Source organism: Cyprinodon tularosa, unplaced genomic scaffold (assembly GCF_016077235.1).
Source record: "Cyprinodon tularosa strain WSP-4 unplaced genomic scaffold, ASM1607723v1 ctg625, whole genome shotgun sequence".
Classification (NCBI taxonomy): Eukaryota; Metazoa; Chordata; class Actinopteri; order Cyprinodontiformes; family Cyprinodontidae; genus Cyprinodon; species Cyprinodon tularosa.
The window spans coordinates 595135-621562 of NW_024039369.1; the positions used below are offsets into that span (position 1 = coordinate 595135).

Genomic DNA, 26428 nt, shown 5'->3' on the forward strand with positions numbered 1-26428 from the left:
ACGTAGCAGCTGGGTATTTCTACATTGTCGAACATAACAGCCGGACATTGCTCTAACTTTGCTCTAACTGATGTTCTGGTGTTTGGTGAAGAATCTCCTGGAAAACCAATATTATTGGTTACATCTATCTACTAACATAATCATATTTGTATTCATATATTCTGATATGATGACATAGCTGTTACTGTAGTCTGCTGTGAGAACCTCCTTAGGGTTCCCACTGAATCACAGGGCTTGTTAGGATTTCAGTTCCTTCCTTAGTGATTTTTGTGCGGGAACCAGTTCCCTGACGAGCTCCAGTTTACAATGAAGCATCTCTAGTTTTCTTAGGTTGGGTTTAATTCCATATATTTCCTTCTTATCTCAACATATCTTTATTTATTTTTTTTAATTTGCATTTTGAAGCCATTTGATGTCCTTTTAATTTTTTTTCTGCAGATATGAGATTTTTAACACTAAGAACAATGAATGTGACGACGTGTCTTTGTAACTTTTTAAATCTCTACTGAAAACATCTCTTTACTCCTGTTGATGAATATTTAGTGCATGAATGGGTTTACCAAAGCCTTAGTTTAACAAATGTAGAGGGATATAGGACAAAATATGTACAGGTAATTTTCCGAGAGGAAAACTATAATATTGTATGACATGAAAGACCGATAAAAGTTGAAGAACCTGAAATTAAAGAAATTTGTTCTGTAATAATCATTTGTGTTTTTCTTTGTACCTAAACTTGTTTATTTATATTTAGCCAGGATGCTTGAGTTTATATGTTCTATAGTAGAACCATGGTTGACCTGACAGAAAGGACCCTCTGATGACCTGCCTCATGGTGTGGAGAGACTGGTAGGTTTCCCCGCAGAGCCTGAGCCCAGACCATCTCCAGGAGGTAGCTGACCTCCCTCAGTGACCTCTAACCACCCTTTTAACGTCTTTGGTGGTGGTAGAAACTGTTGGATGAGGCTTCTTTTAAGAACAGTGATTTATTTATGAATGAAAGTAAAACCATGAGGAGAACTATTTATATATTTATAGTTGGAGTGATTGAGCTGTAAAGCGCAGACATTTTCTGGAGGGTGCATACAGAGGCCTCGACATCGACCTGTGACAAAGCAAAAACATTTAATTTGAGAAAATGTGACTCCAGTGAGCTTAAAAAGGTTTTATTTATGCCTTTTTCCACATTTAATAGCAGTTGTTACAGAAGGTCATTAGGGTTAGCGTTTATAGGATTTCTATAGGTCAGACCCAGTTGCAGCCCAATCAAAACCAGTACCACTATGGTCATTGGAAAGACTCTTTGGCAGGTAGGCCAGTGCCAAGTTCTGCTAAAAAAAGGAAACCAGCCTCTCTGACGGTAGATATTCTCCTGCATTGAGCACGTATACAGGGATAGTGGGGAGGAAGAACTCTCTTTTAACAGGAACTCTTTTAACAGGCACATTTAGGCTAAGTGTGAGCAGCCTTCTCAAACAGGAGGTTCTCTAAAGCACCCTGGTAAATTAAATGAAAATGCAAATTTTCCTTTCAGTTGAGAAGATTACTTTTGGGCCATCTAACGCTTAAGCCTATGTGTAGGATGCGCAGTGGACCTCGACCTCTCTACTAAGCTCCCCCAAATCTTCTTGCTCTAATTTTTACTGACGCATATTTTCCAACTGTTTCCTTTCACTCGCACCTCTATGAATATGCTTGGATCTTTTGATGACTTTCAATCCTGTGTTAATAAGCTGATTAGGGTATGACATCAGGTTTCAATATTCAACTTTTTCTCAACCTTTTCTGAGATGCTAAATGTCGGGATTTCCTCTCTGGAAATCAGAATGATTAAAATTAAAGAGACTAAGGCTTTAACTATTTCCCTCTTCCCTATTTGATGGATCTATAATTGATTAGCTTCGTTTTCAAAGAACCATTTTCACTAGACTCTAACCTTCCTGATGACCACTAAACATATGCTTCCCCTCCCCCTGTTGTCTAAAGCCCAGCATGTGGAGCAGGTCTTGTAAATGGGTGTCTGTCCAGATCCAGCAGCAGGTGAGACCAGTCAGAGACGAGTCTTCAGATCCTCGGTTGAAGCTGCATCTTTATTCCAGGAAGCGAATACTCATCTTGTGGTCGATGTTCACTTTCTCCAGCGACTGAAAACAAAACATATTTAGAACGGGAGCTAAAGCTGAATCATCAGTTCATTCTTGTTTTTTCTATTTGTTTTAAATAAACGATAACATGTATCTTCCTGTCATTTAGAGTTGCTTATTATTTATCTTTACCATTTAATAAACTCGTATTCTATTGATTCAGAAGATTAAATCCATACTTTTGATCTCATGGTCCTTTCTGTTTTACCGGATTCTAATATTTTAGACTTGACTTTTTGACTTGACTTATTCTAATCTTGACTTAGTCATTTTCACAACTTAAAGAATTGAAAATGCTCCCACAACTATGATAAAAATCAGAAATGGTGTCAGAAACATGCAGGTTTAAGTAGCTGCTGAGGTTTGGGTAGAGGTAGAGGATTTTTGGACTGTTGGGTTGAAAATAGCTAAACCACAAGCTAAACTCAGCCTAGTGGGATTATCCAGTCTAACCAATCTAAACAATGACAGTGGTGTCAGTTTAACTAACCTGTGCTCAAAACTATGACTGCAGAAGGAAGAGTGCAATATTTCTCCATTGAGAAGCAAAAAACTAATCTTACAGAAATATGAAGATAAAAGAAAAGTCTCAATGAAAAGTCAAACATGGTTGCAGCAAAGGACTGCTGACTGTGTAAATGAGCAACATACACATCAGTGTCATTTAACACCGACTGCATTCCAGCCTGCACCGCAAATTAATCATGTGCCCTTCGGGAGTGAAGAGTAGTTGGGAGCAGATAAAAATAAAACCAAAACGTCATTTCATCTGGTTACTTAACGTTTAACATTTGGACTTCAATAAAGCTGGAAGCTGATGCCACAACAGCGTCATTTTAACACAATAAGTGATCAGTCTGAGTGAAATCATCCTGATTTCTGATCTGTTTCAGAACTCAGCAGGACAAATGGTAAAAACCTGCTCGACATTTAAAATGGAGAAAGTGGTGAAATGCAGCCCTAAATGTAAAGAAATTAGAGCTTCTGCAGAGATAAATCCAATAAAAAAGTATGTTAGTATTGATGGATAAATGTATTTTCTACTTAAATGAAACATTTCTGCTTCAGTCTAATGGAAATTCTTTGCTAATCACGATCAATGTTCCTGGCAGTTTACCATTAATCTTACCAAATTATTGTTTTAACATTTCTTTTTTCAGACTTTCTTTTTTATAGTTTCTCTTTTTAAGATTGAGTTATTTAAAATGCTTTTTCGAAGTGGCTTTTACAGAACACATTCTCTTAACGTCCAGCCCCATACAAATTCTCGCTCTTGACCAATCAAAACGTTGTTACCAACATCCATGCAGACCAATAGAAATGCAGCTTTGCAGAGGAAAGCCTCAGGAGTGAAATGACTGACGTGTTAAAATTTGAAAGTATGCAATTTGTAAAAATCTGAAAAGGACAAAAAAAAAAAAAAAAAAAGATTTATAAAAAAAACAAAACAATTATAAATAATTTAAGATAAAAAAAAATGCGGAAAAAATAGAATTTGAAAATATGTTAATATTTAAAAAAAAATATTAACTTAACTTATTAACTCATCCTCTGGTTTTTTAAGAAACCAGAGAAGTTACTCTCAAAATTTTTGTGATTAAAATGTTTTTGTTTGCTTTTTTTAGATAGAATTTTTTAATGCATTCTTAGCCACAATAATGGAACAAATGTTACTGCACAGAGTCTTACCTTCCTGTGTTTAAACCTTTAATCTGAGCAAAGATACAAGTTAGTTCTTTAGAGCGTATTGTCTGCAAAACAAACTGTTCTGGTTCTTTGGCTCTGGGTGGAGTTAACCTGACCTCCAGTAACTTAGTGATGATACCTCATCATTAAGATGTCCTACAGTCAGTAAAATGAAAGCAGAACCAAGCTCAATTGGACCCACCTTCCTGAACTCATCGAAGGAGATGGCGCCGTCCTTGTCCAGGTCCGCTTCCTGGATGGCCCTCTCTGCGATGCTCTGCAGCTGCTCCTCTGTCACCTGCATACCCAGCATTTCCCTCAGCACCTGGCAGTAGCAGAACCAGCATTTTGTCAATAACCGGGTCTCATGGCGGCTTTTATGCAGAAGTATCAGGTTTTATTCTGGGTCAAGGTTCTGATTCTTTGTTGTATTTAGATTAGATTTTGCATTTTATTTTGAATTCAACTGAAACATAAAGTTCCTCCAACTTGGTGCTGAAGAAGTGGAACCGATACATGCAGAAGGATGTCAAATTGGATGTCTTTAAACTTTAGGCTGTCATGCATCAGAACACAATACAACAGGTCAGATCTGTAGAGCTGTAAACTCTTTTAATTCCGGAACCAGTTGGTCAAAATATCTGCAGAACCAACCATCTAAACCACCAGCCTGGTCTGGTTCCTCTGCCGATTGATCATCAGTGATCAGATTCACGGCACTGTTTACAACCCGCCTCCAACATGGGTTCTGAGTTATGGTGTGTAGGCTGGTTCTGCTCTGGGCAGTCTCTTTTAGTTAGGCTGAACCAGCGGGCTTAATGCTGTGGACGTGTTCAGGAGCCGCACAACTTCCACCTTAAGTCTCCAAATGTAACCCAATCTCCTCATTAGACCAGAATAATCTAAAGTCAGATGTGATTTCTTCAGCCAACATCTGAAGTCTGCTCCATTCTGGGTGATCAATGGAACAATGGGCCTCATGCAACAATATCTTCTTATTCTTGTAAATTTCTCTCACTTTTTCTTCTACCATTTGCTCTTAACTTCAGTTAATGATCCTAAAGGATCCTGATAAACTTGATATAGTCTAAAAGTGCTTAAATGAGCACACGTTCCTGTAAAATGTAAATCTGCATAATTATTCCAGATAGTGCCATATAAGGGTACGACCTCCCCTGCTTTGTCTTATGGTGTTCATTCATAGAAAAGGCAGGAAGACAAAGAAGAATAGTTTTAATGGTACGCAGATCAAAGTTCTGCTGAAGGAGCGGAGCAGTAGAAATAAACAGCTCAGTAAAAGCCAAGCAGTGGGACATACATTACAAGGGGGGTAAAGGCCGTGGTTGCACTGGTACAGAACACAAAAAAAACTATAAAAATTTGGTCTGTTAGGATTATTTTATTTAAATTTTTTTGAGTCTGTTAAACCCTAATAACATCTGCTTGTACATGTCAGAACTAATGTTTTCCCAAGTCGTTTATTAGGACTTTTGCTCTGTCAGGATAAAAAGTCATTATGTCCTATATCCTAATTTACATATGTGTTTGAGTTAATGATGTGGCAGACTGGAGTTGAATAAAATGCTTCTGTAACTGTGAGCTCCCTTGCTAAGCAGCTGCCTTCTGTAACTCAGAGCAACTTCTGGTCTGATTAAGATTACAGTTTCTGTCAAAATCTGTTCTCATGTCTCACGGTTATTTTATTCATATATATTTCCCGAGCAGTGTTGTATAGTAACGAAGTAAAAATACTTCACTACTGTACTTAAGTATATTTTGGAGTACTTTATACTTTCCAAGAGTATAAATTTTTTTGAGAACTTTCACTTTTACTTCACTACATTTACAAACTTAATTGCGTACTTTTACTCCGATACATTTTCAATGTTTGGTTTAGTTACTAAGTAAAAAAAATAAGTAAAATGAGCGAGACAAACGTGAGTGTTTTGACCCCGCCTAATGACTACAAAGTGGGGACTACACTTGGTTGTTTATATTATTTTAAGTGAATTTAACCTTCAAAGTTTACCAAAATGGGAAAAAATGTCATTCAAACTGCACTTACTTTTTACTTATACTTTTCCCTACATTACTTGAGTAGATCTATTTTTACAGTAATTCTTATACTTAAAGGAATAGTACACCCAAAACATGATTAGCCTTCATTTTCTACTCACCTCCATGCTGAACAACACTCTGGAGTACTTTTTTGATATCTCAAATGCATCTGGAGATCTGGGAGGCTTCTTGCTGTCTGCTGACATTCAAATAATGGAGGTCCATGGCGCCCGAGACAGAAAGGTCCATAAAAGTCCACAAAAACGTGTCAATATTCCTCCATACTGCTCGTCCAATGTAATCCAAGTGTCCTGAGTGGGTAGCATCCAGAATTTACTCGAAACGAAGTCATTTAGAATGTTTTTAGAGCATAAACAGTAGTGTATAGGATTTCCTAATAGCGCCCCCATGCGCGCTCACGATTCTACGGAAGCCGGCAGACCAAACCGGAAGGAAGTGCGCATTCAGCGTCTGGTCTGCCGATAATGCAAGCGTAGAAGAAGAAATGTGCTGTTTACCTGTGCAAAGAAAGAAACAACGAAAGAAAAATGTCTGAGGACTTCAGTGTTGAGGAAGAGCATGAGTTCTTTGCCGAGCTGAATGCGCTGGTTTGGTCTGCCGGCTTCCGTAGAATCGTGAGCGCGCATGGGGGCGCTATTAGGAAATCCTATACACTACTGTTTAGGCTCTAAAACGTTCTAAATGACTTTGTTTCGAGTAAATTCTGGATGCTACCCACTCAGGACACTTGGATTACATTGGACGAGCAGTATGGAGGAATATTGACAAGTTTTTGTGGACTTTTGTGGACCTTTCTGTCTCGGGCGCCATAGACCTCCATTATTTGAATGTCAGCAGACAGCAAGAAGTCTCCCAGATCTCCAGATGCATTTGAGATATCAAAAAAGTACTCCAGAGTGTTGTTCAGCATGGAGGTGAGTAGAAAATGAAGGCTAATCATGTTTTGGGTGTACTATTCCTTTAAGTTGAAGCCATCTCAGATACTTTAAGTATAGATATCACAGATACTCAAGTAACATTTCAGTCAGCGACTTGGACTTTCCCCAAAGTCATATTTTGGAGAGGTACTTGTACTTTTACTTGACTCCGAGATTTCAGTACTTTATACAACACTGTTCCTGAGTGATCAGAACCGGGGAAATAAGCTTTAAGGTTTAAAAACAGTTTTCCTTAACAATGAAAAACAGTCAATGAAAACTACTGATGGAAGCATGAGGTGCAAAATGTGATGCAAATGCTTAATGTCAGTTTACTGCTAACCAACATGGCAACTTTTTGCAAAATCTCCTTTTAATAGGCAGACATTTTAATTAGGTGTGTGTATTTAACAAATTCAGACAGACCCAAACCCAATCAATCAAATTGAATGCAAGTCTGAGCGTTAAAGGAGTTTTTCTGAACTTCTATCCTTTTTCATCCATTTTCTGTTCCAGATGTTATTTCAATAGTAGCTTGATCTCTGACTGTTCTTTCTTTTCATGAACTGATAATAAATCAAACCAAATTACTCTTGATACTGACATGCCAGCTGAAAGTGTATTGAACGATTGCTCTGCCATCAGGGAATAAAAGTGTAAACTAAGATTTTGGAGTTGCATAATACATAACGATATACCACAATAAAATGGATATTTACTTCCGAGTAACAATAAATGTGGCCATTTAGTGAAAAACTAGGTTTGGGTAACAGCTGACTGATTGTGTAAGACTCCAACGTGAAGTCTGGAGCACTAGTGAAATTTGTTTGTACCTCAGAGAAGCTGAGAAATAGGAGAAAAATGGTGAAGTCCTCCTAAATCACTCGCACGGACGATTAAGGAAGGAATCTGTTTGTACCAACAGTTATTGCATGAGGCCCGCGAGGAACGGACCAGAACCGTAAGAGCAGTGGCGGCCGGCCCATAGGGGGCGCTGGGGCACCGCCCTCCCTGATAAGAAGAGAGAAACGTAAAATATATTTTTAGAAATTAACTCATAAATGTCAGTTTTACTCTCTAGAGTGTGTACCTATAAGCAAAACAAATTATATAAACTACATTTCCCTATCTACTGTCATTAATTTGTGGATTTCCACAGACAGACTCCTACCGTCTCTGTTCTGGGGGCGCTGATCAGACTGACCCACATTTGCAGAGAATCTGTCAATCATGTACTATTGCTAGGTGAATTTAATGGCCAATCAGCGTCTCGGAACTTTATGGTATTGGGGCGCTGAAAATACTGCGCTTTAACAGGCTTCTGAACCCAAGCGCAGGTGCAGACAGTTAGAGGGAAGATGGCGAATGTAACGAACGAGATGCAGCTTCCACCAAATTCGGTGAGATCCTTATTTATCTACCCGTTTGCCAGAAGAACATCCCTGTTGTAGGATATGAACATTTCATGTCATGGTTATTGTGACTGTGACGAATCCACCTCGTCGCTTAAAACAACCTCTCTAACTTTGCGCGCCACACACACATTCCTGTTATACTGTGTTTGTGAGGACCAATACACTCGCGCTGAGACCAGTAGCTCCATGAACTTAAAACACACAAGCTGTTCCTGGTTACCTGCTGGCGTATTGAGGGTGCACACTTAATATTTCAGTGGGGTTAGCCGTGTGTGTGTGTGTGTGTGGGGGGGGGGGGACGCAGCCAGACTGTCATCTTCAGTCTGGCTGCGTCATTGCTGGGTTCAAACCCAGTTTGGTGTAATTGAATAAGTCAATGAATCTGTGTAAAAGAATTAAGTTGTAAAAATTATTTGTTTTTGTACATCAATTGTTTGTGGAGGTAATATATGGACAAAACTGATTAATGAGAAGAAATCAGAAATAAGAGAGCCTGATGTGAGGGGCTTAAACTATTTAATGAGGGCTGTGGGAAGAAAAGCGGCAATTTTTGTTTTCTGTTTCTTTGTTACATTGCTGGTAACTGGAGGGAGGCTGAGGCCCAGAGTATCTTGTATATGTTTAGTTTCTTTTGCACCCTGTTTTGAGTTTTTGAGCTCAATAAATCACCAACACCGGTAACCCGACTGAGACTGGATTCTTGGAGGCCAAAGAACCCCGTCACAGTGACCCAAATCATCACTGTTACTGTTATTATATAGTAAATTAAATCATTACTGTTAAATTGTATGTATTGTCCAATTGTTTATTTGAATTCTTATTCCGGATTAGTTGGAGACATACACTAGGCTATATCAGCCCCACCAAAAATATTTTTCACCAGCCGCCACTGCGTAAGAGGGACAAAGGTTCTGCAGGCTGCTGGATCAGACTCTGGACCCCTTCACTGTTCTCTGCTTTGGCTTTATGGATTCTGTTCATGTTGGGGTTTAAACTGGTTCTATGGTTAATTTTCTTTGTCATAAATATGGTTTGAATTGGTAGAATTATCAGACAGCATGTGATTATTTTCCACTGTTATGTTGACGATACTGAGGTATATTGGTCCACACATCTTGAAGAAAGTCGCCCATTGCATAGACATAAAAACCTAGATGACTTGTTTTAAAACAGTTATTGTTTTAGACCAGACTTTAAAAAGAAGCTGATGAGTGAGTCATTTCATCCAGATTAAATTGGCCTCAGATAATCACATAAAAAAAAAACTTGGTGTTATTTTTGATCGGGACTTGTGATTAAAATCCTGCTTTAAACAGGTTCATGAATTTCCTTCTTTAATCTCCAGAATATTGCAAAAATCAGAATATCTTGTCCAAGGGTGACACTGAGGATATGGTTTATGCATTTGTTCAGGACTAAACTATAACTTTTCCTATCACGCAAATCACAAAATGCAGTGAAAAGCTTACAGTAGAACCAGGCTAAAAGCTCTGTTCTCTCCTTTGATTTCAACTTTAGTAGGACACTATTGATCTGATGTTATTGGTCCCATGCAAAAATATGCATGCTTGGTTTTCTATGCTTGAAGTGAAAATAAGGGTGTATTTTGTTTTAAAAGAAAAGCAGCATTTCTTGCTACATTTGTAAAATTGTTATAAGCACTACACACTAGATGCTGTGCGGCTCTGATGAATGAGGAATTATGATTTTTTTCCACTTTGAAAAGGTGTGCATTTGAAATTACCAGCGACTAAGACAGAAAGTAAATCTGTCCCTATTTAACAAAATATAGTCTAAATATGTCTGTTATATGTGGATTTATGCTGTTTTTTCTTTTAAAGATACACAATTGTGCAGAGGTAAAAAGAGGTAAAACCCACTCTTATCTTTTAAGTATTTTCTCTGTATCATGAAACAAAGCAAAATAACAGATTCAAGGGACCCCAAATAAATGTATTGTATTTACTAGGTGTGTAAATTACATCCATCATGGCGATTCGATTCAGTATCGATTTCCTGACCCAACGATTCGATTATTTTCGATACTCAAGAATACACCACGATACGATTCTGTTAATCGGTTAATTTTCTTTTTTTTTCTCTTTTTTTTTTTACACCTTACAGGCTAAACAAAGTTTCAAGTTTGAAATAGATCAATGAAAGCTGTAATATCGTTATGCATTTTTTTTTAGAAACAACAGCAAATAACAGAAGTAGAAAAGTTGCATCAAAAAATACTGCAGAAAATCAGTGCAATGCAATACCTCGGCTCCAGACGTCCCCTCCCCCTCCACAGACGCTCCGCTGCTCCTCTCCCAAATTGTAGCTGACCGCAAACAGTGCCGCAGACAGGAGGCCAGCTTGTTTTGAGGAAAACAACTCGTGAAGTTTGACCCGCTAGAAGAGCGAGGTGCGCGAGAACGCTGGGACCCTTTTTCCACCTGGATCTCCGCTCTTTTTGGCCCTCCCCCCTCCGTCGTCGGACTAAACTTGCCCCCACTTCCTCGCCGCCTCGGCCTTATCTAGACCCACAGCGTTCAGCACAGACCACGCTTCAATATTGAGCATAAATTAAAAATGTCTGTGTCAAGCTCACTGCAACACACTGCTGTAAGAGTATAACCAGGAAGCGAGGTAAGTGGGAAAAATAGGTTTAGCGGCACCGCAGCACGGGAGGGAGAGTTACGCCCAGGAGCAAATGGATAAAAATAGACCGGAGGAAAAAAAAACATGAATCGATTCTCTTTGCGGACGTGTCGAAAACGATTGTTATTTACACCCCTACTTGGCACTCTATCAGTAAACTGAATTAAACACGCATTCAGAATTGTAAGGATATGTTCTGCATCAATTTGGATCAGTTAGCTTTTTGTTGTTAAATCAAATGTTGAGCTTATTTCTTAATCAAGATTCTTGCAAAGTAAATAATTTTTATTAAAAAGAAAAAGAGTCACAAACCTGAAGAAGCTCCGCTCTGGAGATCTTTCCGTCTCTGTCCCGGTCGTACAGCCGGAAGGCAACTAAAGACAGACATTTTCTCAATTATTGGTTCTTTTTTTTCTTTTTTTTCAAAGTATGCTAGTTAAATTAGAGAGAATTTGAAACATATACTGACATTTAAGTTTCTGGGTTCTGCTGTTGGCCGGATCCGGCTGTCCTTTGTCTCTATTTCGGTTTTTCTCAGTTGGACGAAAGTGAGCCAGAACTCGGACAAAGGAAGGGAAGTCCACCGTTTCCTGGCTGCAAAAAGGAAGGAAGTCTTAACGTTTACTGATTTCCTGTTCTGACGGACAGACTGGACCCACTACTGTAAAAACATGATGGCTATAATCTAGAATTAACTGAGAAAAGCAGGTATCCAGTTGTGTACCCTGGCTTGAAAAAGGCTTCAACTATTCTGTCACCAATGGGATTCTCAGACAACTCCAGCACTGCTTCAAAGTCCTCGGGCCTGAGACACAAAAAGAATCAAAGTAAGAAGGTGAAATGTTAAGTTAAACCAAAAAAATACAACAAATGCAATTATAATCAACATCTTTATATGTTATTTGTGCAGGAATTTCTGCCCCAGAACAACCAGAACTCATGTCTACAGATTGTTTTGAAGTCTATCATCTACCCGTCTTCTAAACCCGCTGCTGGATGGGGTGTACTGGTTCTGAACTCCAGCAGTCATTTGCAAGGACTCCCTGGACAGGTCATAGAGTCACATGCAGACAGTCATACCTGAGGGCCATCTTTAAGGGACTGGTTGACCCACAGGTCTTTGTACTCTCGGATACTTGTAAAAATGGTTCAGTAAAGCAAGTTACCATCTCCAAGCTTTGAATATTTCCCAGGACTCTGCTTAGTCAATTCAACTCAAGTTTATTTACATAGAGCAAATTCACAACACATGCCATCTAAAGGTACTTTACAGAAACAGTCCAATCAGATGATAGCCAGATAGATAAAAGCTGAGGCTGCATGGTGGCACAGTTAGTGAGGTTGTTGCTGTTGGTCCTGGGTTCATTTCCTTGCATATGGTGCAGATTTCTTTGGGTACTCCCACTTCCTCCCTCAGCCCCAAAACACAACTCTTAGGTTAAATGGTGTCTCTGAATTGTCCTCAGTTGTTTGTGCAAGATTTTGTGTTTCTGTGTCGCCTTGCATTAGACTGGCAACCTATCCAGGGTGTACCCCACCTTTTGCCAATAGACTGATGGAGATGGACACCAACCTCACTGACTCTGGTGGCCAAGATGGTTGGATAGAAAACCAGCTTTCTGCATTGAATCAATAACCTTGTAGGATTTTGGATGACCAGGTTGGAACTGTAGAGATTCACTTGCATTTTGTTATTGACTCTACAGCGATTCCTCACAACAAGCATGCATGCAGCGAAAGTGGAGAGGAAAAAGTCCCTTTGAACAGGAGGACACCTCCAGCAGAACCAGGCTCAGGGTGACCGGTCACATTCCGAGGCCGGCTGGAGTTCAAGGAGACCAAAGAAACCATACAAAAGGAACATATTTGCATTGATCTATAAATACTTTCTAAGTTAGAAAGGGTAACAGTAATTGCTAAAGAAAAGCTCCAAGCCAGTTTTCATGTCAAAGGGATTACAGAAAAAGGTGAGCCCAGAGCTATGTCTAGTAGAAAATAGGGCTAAACACTGATAAACAGGTTGTCTCTATTGTCTAAAATCAATCGCAAGTTAATCGGAATCATCTGGATGGAATAATGATGGACCAGCCTTGGGCAGAATTTTTGGAATTGGTAGATTTTTATCAGACAGCATGGGATTAATATCCTCTGTTAAACTGATGAAACTCAGATATTTTTTTTTTTTAATGTCCATAAATCCAGATGAATCTAATCTGTTAGAGAGGCTACATTAGTGTCTTGAAGACATAAAAACCTGGATGACTTTAAGTTTTCTGCTTTCAAATTCAGTTAAGACAGACAGTTGCATTAGGAGAGTCTAGATGAGCTGCAGAGATCCACAGCTCAGGTGTGACAATTTATCCACAGAACAGCTGTCAAATGTGGACTCCACATATCTGCCCTTATTAGAAGAGGAGTACAGAGCGCCAAAGGAAGTCATGCAGGAATATTGCAGGAATTAGAAATATCCTGTCTAGGATTGATGCTGAGAAACTAGTCCATGCATTTGTTACTTCAAGGCTGGACTATTGTAATTCTTTACTATCAGGAAGTCCACAAACTGTAGTTAAAAGCCTTCAGCTGATCCAAAATGCTGCAGCCAGAGTTCTGATGAAAATGAAAAAGAGAGATCGTATCTCTCTTCTCTTCATTGGCCTCTTGTTAAATCCAGAATAGAATTTAAAATCCTCCTTCTCACATATAAAGCCTGAAATGGCCAAGCTCCATCTTATATTAGAGATATGATTGTTCCTTATGTTCCTAACAGAGCACTTCGCTCTCAGTCTGCAGGTTTACTAGTGGTTCCTAGAATTTCTAAAAAATAGAATGGGAGGCAGATATTTTAGTTATCAGGCTCCTCTCCTGTGGAACCAACTACCAGTTTTAGTCCGTGAGGCAGACACCCTGTCTACTTTTAAGGCTAGGCTTAAAACTTTCCTTTTTGATAACGCTTATAGTTAGAGTGACTCAGGTTATCCTGAGCTATCTCTATAGTTATGCTGCTATAGGCTTAGACTGCTGGAGGACATAGGGACCCCCATTTCATCATTCTGCTTTATTTTATCTCTATTTTCCCAATCTGCATAATCTATTAGTTCAATCTCTAACGTTCTGCTCTCTCTCCTTTTTCTCATAGTAGTTTTGCCTCGTCTGTTCCTGTTTGGCTGTGACTCCATTCTGGTAAGAAACATCAGCTGTGCTGCTTCCATCAACACCCTTGTTTATAGATGCTGGAGATCGGCTTGTTTTCCAGTGTAGTCCTGTTTCTCTGACTGTGACTGGCTGGATGTGCTCTCTTCATCCTCTGACATGGGAGCTGGCTCAGAGCTCGCTGCCTGGCTGTGTGTTTCCTGGATGGGGCCGCCTTTTACAGTTGATGTTTGTATCTCTGCTTCTGTCTCCTTGAACCCCAGTCGGCCTCTGCAGATGGTTCTCACTCTGAGCCTGGTTCTGCTGTAGGTTTCTTCCTCTTAAAATTGAGTTTTTCCTCTCTACTGTCGCTACAAGCATGCTTAGTGTGAGGGATTGTATTTGAGTCGATGAAACCTTTGAATAAATTTGACTGTGTGATCTGGTGAACTGTAAAGTGCCTTGAGATGTGTTGTGAATTGACGCTACAGGTCCTTCTCAAAATAGCATATTATGAGCAGTGCCACAGGCTGATGCCTTTATGCCACGCTGCATTGAAGCAGTCATTTCTGCACAAGGATTCCCAACCAAGTATTGAATGCATAACTGTACATAATTATTTGAAAGTTAACTTTTTTAAATTTTGGGTTTTCATGAGCTGTATCCCAAAATCATCCGTATTAAGACAATAAAAGACCTGAAATATTTCAGTTAGTGTGCAATGAATCTACAATATAGGAATGTTCAAGTTTTATCATTACATTATGGAATATAATGAACTTTATCACAATATACTTAAATTTTGAGAAGGACCTATATATAAATAAACTGAATTGAAATCTGGTCTTGGTCATTTCCTGTTTGGACATCAGATGTTTATTGGTTTGAAACAAGCAGCTCTTAATATTTGTTAAATATGAAACCTTAACGATGCTCTCTGACTGCCAGGTGCTGCTTGGTGCTAAGATCAGATCGTAACTTTCTTACAGATATTAGTTTTGTATGGCAGAGAACAGCTTAGGGTCCATATCTAGTTCATTAGTGGAGCATCTGTTTCTAGTATCGCAATGATTAAAGTTCATATCAGATCTCTAACAATTAAATAAAAACTCTTCTCCTTTGTTTTAGTTTAAAAATGCTTAACAGATTAACAGATCCAGTGTAGGTACCAGATCTGCTCGGGGCCCTGCCCCTTCTTATGGCCCCTCACATCAACATACAGTATGGAAACTCCACTCGGATAAACTGTACTGCTCCCGTTTCTTAAGGATCAAATCTCTTTTGGAATCTAAACATATTATTACCTATATTTGCTAATATTTTACATTAGGGATCTAAAGTAGCCGAAAGTAGAAAGCAATCATCCTTAGTCTTGAAGGAAAGTACTGCCTTCTAAGACTGAGCTCTGCCATTTAACAAGGTAACAATCAAGTCTAAGCTTATTTTATTGTTTTTATTTCAAGATCTGAGGGCAGGAAGAATAAATGGAAAATCTCAAAAATTTAATAGAGATTTTAGACGAAGAAAACAGTTATATTACATGTAGAAAATGAACAGTTTTTGTTCACACAAAGCTAAAAATAGTGTAGCATAATATGGCTAATGGACCCTTCTAAAAGATGCTAACCTGTTAGCTACTGAACACAGTTAGCCACAGCGCTGCCCAGCTCTCCCCCTTTATATCATGGTTTAACAGTTACTTTGTTCAACTTAAACACTTTTTTCAGTTTTGTTATCGATCAGGTAAAACTTCATTGGTCATTAGACACGCTGACGCCACAGATCCTCCTGAATCGTCACACTGACGCTGCATTATGTTATAATCGTTGCCTGGGAAACCACAATGTTTTACTTCATGACCACCTGAACAGATCTGGTCCCTACATCGGCCTTAAATGTGCCCGGTTCTGCATTTATTTGGGATAATCTGAACTAGTGTTGCACTTATACTAATACCAGTATCAGGCGGGGCCCCGATCCAGCACTTAAATGGTGGTTTCAGTATCAACAAATAGAGCACTGATACCATTTTGAGAGCCAAATAATAATAAACTATTGTCACCCATTCCAGGTAGGCAATAAAACGTTCTACTGGATTCACTTTGTTTTAGTGTTTTTTCCTGCTTCACAAAGGTAGGCAGCAGCTTGACAAAGCCATGATGGCAATTATTTTACATCCAAGTAGTATGCAGTTCTTCATATACACACACACATCAATTTCAAACAGATGGTATTGTTATCGGCCAATACTGCACAGCCAGGTATCGGGGCCAAAAACTGGCATCGGCGCAACAATAGTCTGAACCGGATTACATGGCAGCAAAGACTACCAGCAGGTAAAGATTCTTACTTCAGTTAGGATTAATGTGGTTCAGAACCATGACGCTTCATCTGTCTCTGATTAAACCGGGTTTACGCTGCAGCTGCCAGAGCCACAATGTTCTGAGCTGGACCAACCTGAGGTGTCCTCTGTTGTCTTTATCCAGAAACTGAAACCTCTCGTAGAGACGGAGGAGGTGGGCAGCAGAGACTGAAATTAGAAACAGTTAATTAGAGTCACACTGAGTTCCTCTAGGATTGATGTTCTGAGTGTGTAACAGCCAGTACCATTTAAATTAGCCCCATTTGGCTCACACTGGTTCTGAAATTTTCGATAAATATCTGTCTGAATTACACAATAAATCCAGAACCCAATAGGGTCCAACTGATCACCTGGAAATAACCCAAATAAAGGTGATTCCAACAAAAACATGCAGAAGCCTTTGTCAACTAAACCCTCCTGAATATATGAGAGTGCACAAAGCTGATCTACTAGCCAGGTGAACACAGGGTCCGGTTCTCTAAAATGAGCAGAACAGTAGGTGCATCAAATTTAGATGTTGTCCTTGATGAACCTGCAAAACATTTGTGGGTCAGAACATGCAAATTACTGTCCTTCACCTTTGAACCTTGAGTGAAGCAGCTTGAACTGATAAGGGACCGGTCCATTATACTCCACAAAGTCTCCCACAACCTCTGCTGTTACTCTGGGTTAAAAAAAAGTCCTCCACTTCTATGTGGGAGAAGTTATTTTCCCATGTATTCATCTATTCCTCCATTTATTTCTGAATATGAGCGTGTTTTATTTCCCTTATTGCACAAAAAGTATAAATTCAGGTTGCAGGACATGAACCTCATCTTACTGACGCCTGAAAAGCTGCTCTCCAGTGCAAGATGTTTTGGAAGGGAGTTAGACTCACTGAAGTTCAAGATTATTCAACATCTCTTTGGGGAAGCTATTTGTAACTTGTTTTGATTAAGATGTTTGTGAAACCCTCCCATCCTTTGGTTAATTTGAAGTAGTTGGTGAAATACTTAGCTTAAATAAAACAAACCGAACATCAGCAAAGACTTTATGTTCTCCCTCGCAAGGATTAATATATGGCGAATGAACATCACTCTTGTTGATAAAGACTATTACTTTTATTTTACTAGGTATAATATATATATATATATATATATATATATATATATATATATAACAACAGATCTGTCCAATGTCCCTCTGTTTGCTCTCCGTTTTCCTTACAGCTAAGCTATGTAAGGCTAGGTTAGCGGCTATTTTTCCTCTTCCTGGCCACACCCGCACCACTTATCCTCATACTTAACTCTGCTCCTTAGGATTTCTTTGTACCGCCTGCCTTGCTGGGGTTTTTTAGAATCCGTCTGAGGAAGGGGTGATGATTTTACATGGGGTGAGTTGCACTTTAAAGTGGAAACCATTTTTGTTAATTCTCTCCGCAACCCTCAGAGTTCGTCTTCCTGGCTGTGTGTTTCCTGGATGGGGCCGCATTTTACAGCTGCCTTTTCTATTTCTGCTTCTGTCTCCTTGAACCCCAGAAACTTTGAATCAATTTGACTGTATGATCTGGTGAACTGTAAAGTGCTGTGAGATGACATGTGTTGTGAATTGTAAACTGAACTGAATTGAACCCTAAATCTTTGCGCTTTTATTTAGAAAACATATTTTTTGTTATTTATTTCTCCTTGAGCCTCTTCTTACAGTCTCACTATGAATGCAGTTATGTTTTATTATAATAAGACTTCACTAGCGCCTCTTCTCATGTTTGTACGGTAAATGAGCCGCTGTCAGTCTGGGTTGCTGCTGCTGCTACTTTAAGACACATCAGGCAAACCCATAGCAAGCCAGGCGATGGGAAAGAAGGAGAAGAAGATGAGAAAAAGAGAGCAGAGAAAGTGTGGACTGCTGGAAGAACTGTGGTGAAATGGTGACAGAAAAGTGAAATGGTACTCAAAGATGACCCTGCACATTTAGAGGATGTTTGACTCAACCTGCTTCTGTGAAGCAGGATTCTCCACCATGAACAGAATCAAAAATAAATATGATCCAGGCTCAAAATAAACACCTTGACATGTGCTTTAGAATGGCTTTGTCTCCATTCAAACCCAGGTTTAAAGTCTTGCAGGAAAGCATAAAGCCCACTGCTCTCATTACGCCATTAAAAAGAAAGAAAAAAAATATAAATGGTCAGTTCAGGTGTTTTAATAAAATATGTGAATGTTGGAATAATTATGTATAAGATACTTAATGTTTGTTCTTATGATGTATAATGTGTGACATATTACTGTTCCAGAGAGGTGTTGCACAAGCAGTTTAGGTCAACTCAAAGGTCAGGAAGTATTGCTCAAGCTTAACGAAACCAGGAGGTTCTCTGACCATTTGACCGCAAGAGATTTAAATGCAAATTGACCTGTTCTCTGAGGCTGCAAATTGAATTGTATTTCTTGTTTCCTATTCCTTTAGTGCAACCTCAGCTTGTGTAACTAGGGACCCTCCCCTCTAACTTTAATAAATAGCAAGGAGAAAGCTGAAGACCGGCAGAGTGGGGTGAAGATGTACCTGCATGGTCTCTTCCTTCTCTCCTGGCGAGTAAAAAGAATTCTGACTCTGTGCCTTTCTTTCCTTGTTTTACAGTGTTTTAGGTGTTAGACCTGACAGTGAATCAGGAAATTGTCTGTATACCAAATTGAACGATTGTTGTTCTCTACTTCAAAAAACACTTTAGATTTAAAAATGGAAAAGTATTCTATTTTTTGTATTTTTTTTATTTTAAAAGTCAAAGTATAACATGGATGCATAAACACTTCATTTTATTTCAGTGCTAAATTCTGTTTAATGTAACAGATTATAATTAACAATGTCTCTGGACAGAGGCGTGCACAGACATTTTGGGGGGCAGGTGCTCAGGAGGGGGGAGGGCACTTTTTAGCGCACGTGGAACACTTAATAAAAAAAAAAATACACGCATGTTGAATGAAATTTGACTTTAATCTGTAACATTCTCTAAACGTGAGTTTGCAATGGAAAAAAGTCACATCACCAATAGAACAGACTAAAGCGTACTTCTTTCATCTGGCTCATCTCCCTGTTTTCCCTCACCCATCTGCTCTCCCTCATCCTGCTGTTCTCCCTCATCCATCTGTTCTCCCTCATCCATCTGTTCTCCCTCATCCTCGTCTTTTTCTGTCTCTGTCTTCCCTGAACTCTTCCTCATCTCCTGTCCTGGTAGATGTTGATGGTAGAGCTTCCCTGCTGTGACTGGCTACAATATAATAATAATAACCATCATGACAATAATAATGATAATAATAATAATAATAATAATAATAATAATAATAATAATAATAATAATAATAATAATAATAATAATAATAATAATAATAATAATAGCTTTAACAAATATTCCACATTAGTTTAAATAATGGGCTATTAGGGCTACATGACTGGAAGTCTTGTCACGTGGATATGACTTATGGTAGCCTACAAAATAATAGCTATTTTAATACCTGCTGATTTTGTACAAACCACTTAAAAATAAAATGTGAACAGCTTTTATGGTTTTTCAATACGATTAACCCTCCTTTCTTGGCATTGTACTGCAATTACTAAATCAATATACAATTAAGACAATAAAGAGACCAAAATGTGTTAATTTATGTTGCCTAACAAAAACTATACAACAGAAAACGTTTGTCTTAACACATAGATTTGTATGGAAGGATTAGGGCCACTGCAAAAAAAAAAAAAGTTGACTGATTTTTAAATTTTATTTAAAGGGTTAGGGTTAAAAAGTCAGAATTCTGACTGTTTTCTCAGAATTCAGTCAGAATTCTGAGATTAAAGTCAGAATTCTGACTTTTTTCCCATACTAAACTGAAATAAAATTTTAAAATCAGTTAACTTATTTTTTTTTTCAGAAGCCCTAATCCTCTTCCGTAGATTTGCAATTGCAAACTCTACCGAAATTATTTGTAGCCTCTGTGGTCGTCCTCACGTTATCTGTCATTGATTTGGGCCACAGTGTAAAACTTTCAGAATCAGGTTTATTGCCATTGTTAGTGAAGGAGTTCACAAACTAGGAGTTTTTTATGGTACAATCGTGCAACATGAAACATATAATATGGAATAGGTAAATAAAATTATAAAAATATCTAAAAACTGTGGGTATACGTCATGCAATAAAATAGACTAATATATACACTTAAGATAGAAATATGGATATAAAATATAAAAAGTAAAATAGCATCTTACAAGGAGACAACTAGTTTATCAGGTGACCAGTCGGCAAAATGCGTGTTTGGTGCTGCTGAATGACACATTTTAATGCACAACAAAATGATTTTGCTGGATCTGTATATTACCTGGCTAATAGGGCACAGGGGAAGCAGCCTGTCAGCGACCGTTCCTGCTATCTGAAGACGCTACTGAACTGCTATGATGCTGCGCATCTGGCATGACCTGCGGGCGACCGCGCGAGTTCACGTGACAAAGGAAGAGAGATAGGCTGGTCGGCTGGTGGCTCATTTCGGGGCATTGTTTCAGTCGTTTTTAATGGCTCAGGTTTTCAAAAGATCATTTCAAAACCGACCTCAGTAAAATCTTAATATATTATTAATAATAATAAAAAAAAACGAGTTTCAAAAGGGCATTTTCTTTGAAAAAGGGCAAACTTCCTAGTGCTTTAGCACCACCTAGTGTCTATGTAAGCACGCCACTGTCTCTGGACCTTTACTGGTTGTTGATTTTCTTTATTCGATCCCAGCGGATTTTTAATTGATTAACCCTGATTTAGATGATTCAGGCTTACGCCGTTGTGAAAAACCAAATTTTAGCTTCTCAGCACATTAATCTTTTCCTATTTCCTTAAGAATTGTTATGTTACAACCTAAAACACCATCAGCTGACCAGAGGCGCACCTTGTCAACAGGCAAACCAAGCAACTGCTTGGAGCCCCGAGCCGCTGGGGGGCCCCCGAGAGCCAGCTACTGTACACCCGGTAGATAAACAGCAACAGGCGAGCATGAAGTTGCAACGCTATAGTGACTGAGGAGATGCACAACTGCATATAAAAATTCAGATTGGATGGAATGTTGATTGACATTGGCTTTGCCCAGTCAAAATCCAGCCCAGCCCAGGTGGATGACTTCCCTTAATGAAAATGAACGTAGACTAGCGAATGGGTGACGTTGTAGGCCTATCGTTCAGTAAATTGGAAAACAATTATGTAACTAAGCTGAAGGAAAATTGTTCATTTTCCATGTCTCAAGAGAGACTTTCAGGACTGGCGCTTATTTCCATAGAGTATAGTGTGCGAAGGTCTTTGGATCTGGAGGACTTATGTCTGCATTTGCACAAGCCAAGGCCCGTAAGCAGCAATTCTGGAAGCAGTATAGGACCCCAATAATTTCACTATACTTCCTTTATATTTTGTACAAAGTTTATATTGGGTTTTTAAAGTAATTTACTGTTTTTTTTATTTTATTATATATTTATTTTAATTAATTAGTTTATTCTTTACTTTTATTCTTTTATATTTTCCAAAATAACAAGGTTGTTCATGTTTAGAACATTTAGAATAAAAAAAAGGTTTTATTTAATACATTTTTCATTGGTGTCAGATTATTTATAGCCTAACATAATGGTGATGAACACTGGTCAGTAGGGCCCCCTAGGATTTTTTGCTTGGGGCCCCCACAGACTCTAGAATCGCCTCTGCAGCTGACTCCACAGATCTCCGTTCATTTAGTTCAGCTGTTTACAGGTTGGTGGTTCTCCAGGGTTGGAGACTTACACTCTAAACTGGGATAGTATTTCTGTTGGTGTCAGAACAATTTATCATATATTCTGGAGTCTTTATTATCCTTAAACCTCCTAACGTGTTGCTTCAGAGACAAAAGTGTTTTAAACCCCTCTTGTTTTGTAAAGGAACAAGTTTAATAGTCCAGCTCTGCAGCACAATGACAAACAGAAGCATGAAAACAGTTTTATCTTCTGTCGTCAGCGTCTCTATCAGTGAGGACAGCTGAGGGAGGAGACACAGATCAACCGACCTGATGAGTTCTGAAGAACTCTATTGGAAGCGTGAAACTCAAACCACCACCAGAATATCAAACAGCACAGAGAGCAGTCTCTCCCTGGCAGCATCAAGAGCTTTAGGGTTTTGATTCTTTGAATCACACATAAAGGTCTGACCGTTTCTCTGAACACACTGAGCTGCAGATATTGTGCCAACATGTTCTTCCTTGTAGGACGAATTCTCTCACAGAACTCAATCAGAATAAAGGAGAATAGACTTTAGTAAGAAAGCTGTTTTTGGTCAACACTGCAGGTCTGTGCATTGCTTTCCTTATGCTCATATTAAATTCACAAAAGCAGTTTGAGGCTGAAGTTTCTCTGCAGCTGTTTCTAGTCACAGACAACGGTCAAACTGACATCTGAAAGCGGAACCCCAGAATGAAACCGATCTGATATCATAGTTTCTTGTGTCTTTCACCCCCTAAAATAAACAAAAGAATGGAGGAGGATCAAACTCACATCCCGTTTGCTGCTGGAGCTCCTGGCCGTTTGGGACGTTGTTCAGGCTGGAGCTCCTGGAGCCCATCTTGCTGCCTGCTGTTCTCCTTCTCCAAGGCTTTCTGCAGCTGTTTGCTCAGTTTGAAGGGAGGGGTTTCTATATTCCACACTGACCACCCCCGCCCCCCCAGATCCAGAACAACAGACATGCTGCTGAGCCAATCAGACCTCAGTCTCTGCAAACAGACCCGCCCTAACACTCTTCTAAAACCAGTAGAGTATGTGGCAGAAGATGAACTATACAACCCTACTGTAAAGAAAATAATACATAAATAAATAAAGATCGTGTTTTTGTATCTATCAAAAAGCTTGATGGATCACAGCATGGCCTGGCCCCTGAAAGAGAAAACTATTATTATATTTAAAACTTCATTTAAATAGAGCTTTTCCAAACATAAAGATCACAAAGAGCTTCAAAATCAATCCCAAAAGTTAAATAACACCTTCTGACAAAATAAAGAAGGCAAAAGATCACATGGCTGCCTGATCTAAAGAAATGTAAGACTGACAGAGATGGCAAAAGTACTCACTTACCGTACTTGAGTAAAAGTACAGATACTTGTGTTAAAAAATACTCTGGTAAAAGTGGAAGTACTGATTAAACTTCTTTACTCAAGTAAAAGTAACAAAGTACAGGCTTGTAAATTTACTTAAAGTATAAAAGTAAAAGTAGAAACCACTTTTTTCATGCCGTTGCCTACATTTTAAATGGATGTCTGCCAATCTCTAACCTTCTGCTCTCTCTGCTTTTCCTCAGAGTAGCTTTGCCTCGTCTGTTCCTGTTTGGCTGTGACGTCATCCTGGAAAAAAACATCAGCTGTGCTGCTTCTATCAACACCCTTGTTAATAGATGTTGGAGATCGGCCTGTTTTCCAGTGTGGTCCTGTTTCTCTGACCGTGAGTGAGTGGATGTGCTCTCTTCGTCCTCTGGCATGGGAGCTGCCTTGGAGCTCGTCTGCCTGGCTGTGTGTTTCCTGGACGGGGCCGCCTTTTACAGCTGCTTTTTGTATCTCTGCTTCTGTCTCCTTGAACCCCAGTCGGCCTCGGCAGATGGCCGCTCACACTGAGCCTGGTTCTGCTGGAGGTTTCTTCCTGTTAAAAGGGAGTTTTTCCTCTCCACTGTCGCTACAAGCATGCTTAGTGTGGGGGATTGTATTTGAGTCAATGAGTCAATGCAATCAACTGGTTTTCCTTAGATAGAAAACTTTGTATCAATTTGACTGTATGATCTGGTTGAACTGTAAAGTGCCTTGAGATGACATGTGTTGTGAATTTGGCGCTATATAAATAAACTGAATTGAATTGAATTGAATAGGACTAGATCTCCGCTGTGTTCATTTTCAATCATCTCGTTGTCCATACTACTATGCTAACGCCACCGCCACCAAGCTGCAATGATTTGCCGTGAATGAAAACCGCCGAATCTGTCGATTAATCTTGTAGTGGTGCGTCAAATGCAACGTAGATTCCCATCCAATTAGATTGAATTTGGTATTGATGACGTGAAAAATAATAACGGTAACTCCATTGAAATGATTCAAAACTAAAGTAACGAGCCAATTTTTAAAAAATGTAAGGAGTAGAAGGTACAGATATTTGTGTAAAAATGTAAGGAGTAGAAGTAAAAAGTCACCATAAAAATAAGTAGTAAAGTAAAGTAAAAATACCACAAAATTCTACTTGAGTACAGTAACAAAGTATTTGTACTTCTTTACTTCCCATCGTTGAAGACTGAGGAACCAAGTTTCCGACATTCATCAGAATCATGATCCATACATGTAGAAAACATGGAACAACCAACCAGAATTACTCTAAGAGATAATCAGCGACTCATCCAGGAAGTCCCAGATGAACCCAGAAGAATATCTGGTTCAGAATAGAGGTCATTATTCTATAGTAAGAAAGATGGAAATTCTTGGGGTGGTACAAAGAAACATAATTTCAGGGTTTTATTCTACTGCTGTGGTAAAACTGCCTGTGGAAAACTATCATAAAGATCTAAGTAAACACCTACTCATATCTTTTGGCTTACCTACAAGGCAAAGTTACCCATTAAGAGTAAAATCTGCTGTCCCACGATGGGCGAAAATGGACTGTGGTCTGGTTCCTTTGAACGCAGCGGTACCAGCAAAGGTTTCACTCCAGCAGGTCTCTTCTGTTCCCATCAGCCACTTGAAAAACTCAGTACCCAGCACACAGACTTTGTAGAATCTAACCTTACTGTCCCTTATGTGAGAAACAGATATTATATATAGTTAATTAATTGCATAAATGCAGTGTTTGCCGACTGATTTATAAAATCACATTTAGCTGTGTTTCACAAAAGTAATTTTTGACCCATTTCATGTGATTTATACTCTTACTAACATGTAAAACAGGAGAATAAAAGAGACAAGCGACAGGTGAAGTTTTTAAAGAAGCAGAGCCTATGGCCTCACTATGGCGTCTCATGCAGTAATGTGCCACCTTGTGGTGTGTGTGTGCAACTACAACTCAAACAAATTATTACCCAAAATCAGTCTGTCTCTTAAAATCAAACAAATAATAATGTGAATACACATCAGTGTGTCACATAAGCCACTTGAAAAAACTCAGCATCCAGCACACAGACTTTGTAGAATCTTACCATGTGAGAAACAGATATTATTTATAGTTAATTAATTGTATTAAAGCGTTTGTTGTTGACATGTGGCCAGGTTGTTCAGATGAGCTCTCAAATCAGAGTTGTAGTTTCTTTGTGGTCAAAGATTCAACATTAAACCTGGATTCAATAGTGAAAGTTTGAGAATTAAGACTCTCCTGTTTTCTTTTTGGTTTGTTTTTTAATAATAAATAATAATCAAAATAGCTGTCTTTATTTTTTGTGCCATTTTTATGCTGAAGTTGTTTACAAGTGGTGTAGAATTTGTAGCAGGAGGATCTACGCATCAATACATCAGGTGGTTTCTGCAAGTTATAAGGTTCTTTAAAATGACTCTAAAAAATTACACAGAAAAATAATGATAATAGAACATTTTGTTTGTATTCTTGAATACTAATACTTATTGAATACTCATTTGAAAATTATCTTATTCTGTTGGCAAAATATCTCACTTACCTCCTCAAATCAAGAACAAATGCACATATTTTAAGAAAAAAATGACTTATGTAGATTTAGATTTTTTCCAGTGTACATGGCTGCAAAACGGATTGGAAAAAAAAAGCAACTCTCTCATTCAGATTAAAATTTCTTTCTAAATTCAGATTTATTGTCAAATATTTCAGTAGAAAACCTTAGAAAGCGGCCAGTGAGCTTTAGAACTCGCTCCTTTGCCTTATTAAATGCAGCTTTGGCTGAACTCACCTTTAGGTCAGGATGAAACTATAATAATGCAGAAAAACAGGCTTTGCTAATTAGCTGGCGCAATTAGCCAGTGTTTCCTTATTCTTCTCACGCACGCACGCGTGCGTATGCACGCGCATCCGCTGCCATGGAAACGGAGGCCTCTGAACGTCGCCGCC

At 38.8% G+C, this 26428-nt stretch overlaps 1 protein-coding gene across 2 annotated transcripts; it reads right to left on the reverse strand.

Moving 5' to 3' along the window:
• Positions 1-1147: 1147 nt before the first annotated feature.
• On the reverse strand, positions 1148-23091 carry chp2 (calcineurin-like EF-hand protein 2). Of its 2 annotated transcripts, XM_038307962.1 has the most exons (7): positions 22889-23043; positions 16471-16543; positions 11609-11689; positions 11354-11478; positions 11197-11258; positions 4030-4152; positions 1148-2141 (listed from the first exon to the last, which is right to left on the reverse strand). In XM_038307962.1, exons 1-7 carry the CDS (start codon positions 22953-22955, stop codon positions 2088-2090), a joined length of 585 nt encoding a protein of 194 aa, XP_038163890.1. In that variant the 5' UTR covers positions 22956-23043; the 3' UTR covers positions 1148-2087. The 2 variants fall into 2 exon arrangements, with proteins under 2 accessions (XP_038163890.1, XP_038163889.1); XM_038307961.1 differs by lacking the exon at positions 16471-16543 and having other exon boundaries at positions 22889-23091.
• Positions 23092-26428: the final 3337 nt, after the last annotated feature.

Bases quoted from the DNA above. Each gene is read 5' to 3' on its own strand.
- chp2 (XM_038307961.1), bottom strand. From the start codon at position 23,076: ATGTCTGTTGTTCTGGATCTGGGGGGGCGGGGGTGGTCAGTGTGGAAT. The intron at 11,479-11,608 runs GTACACAACTGG...TCCTTTTTGCAG, and splicing joins GAAGCCTTTTTCAAGCCAGG to CCAGGAAACGGTGGACTTCC. The intron at 4,153-11,196 runs GTTTGTGACTCT...TGCTACTGCCAG, and splicing joins CCAGAGCGGAGCTTCTTCAG to GTGCTGAGGGAAATGCTGGG.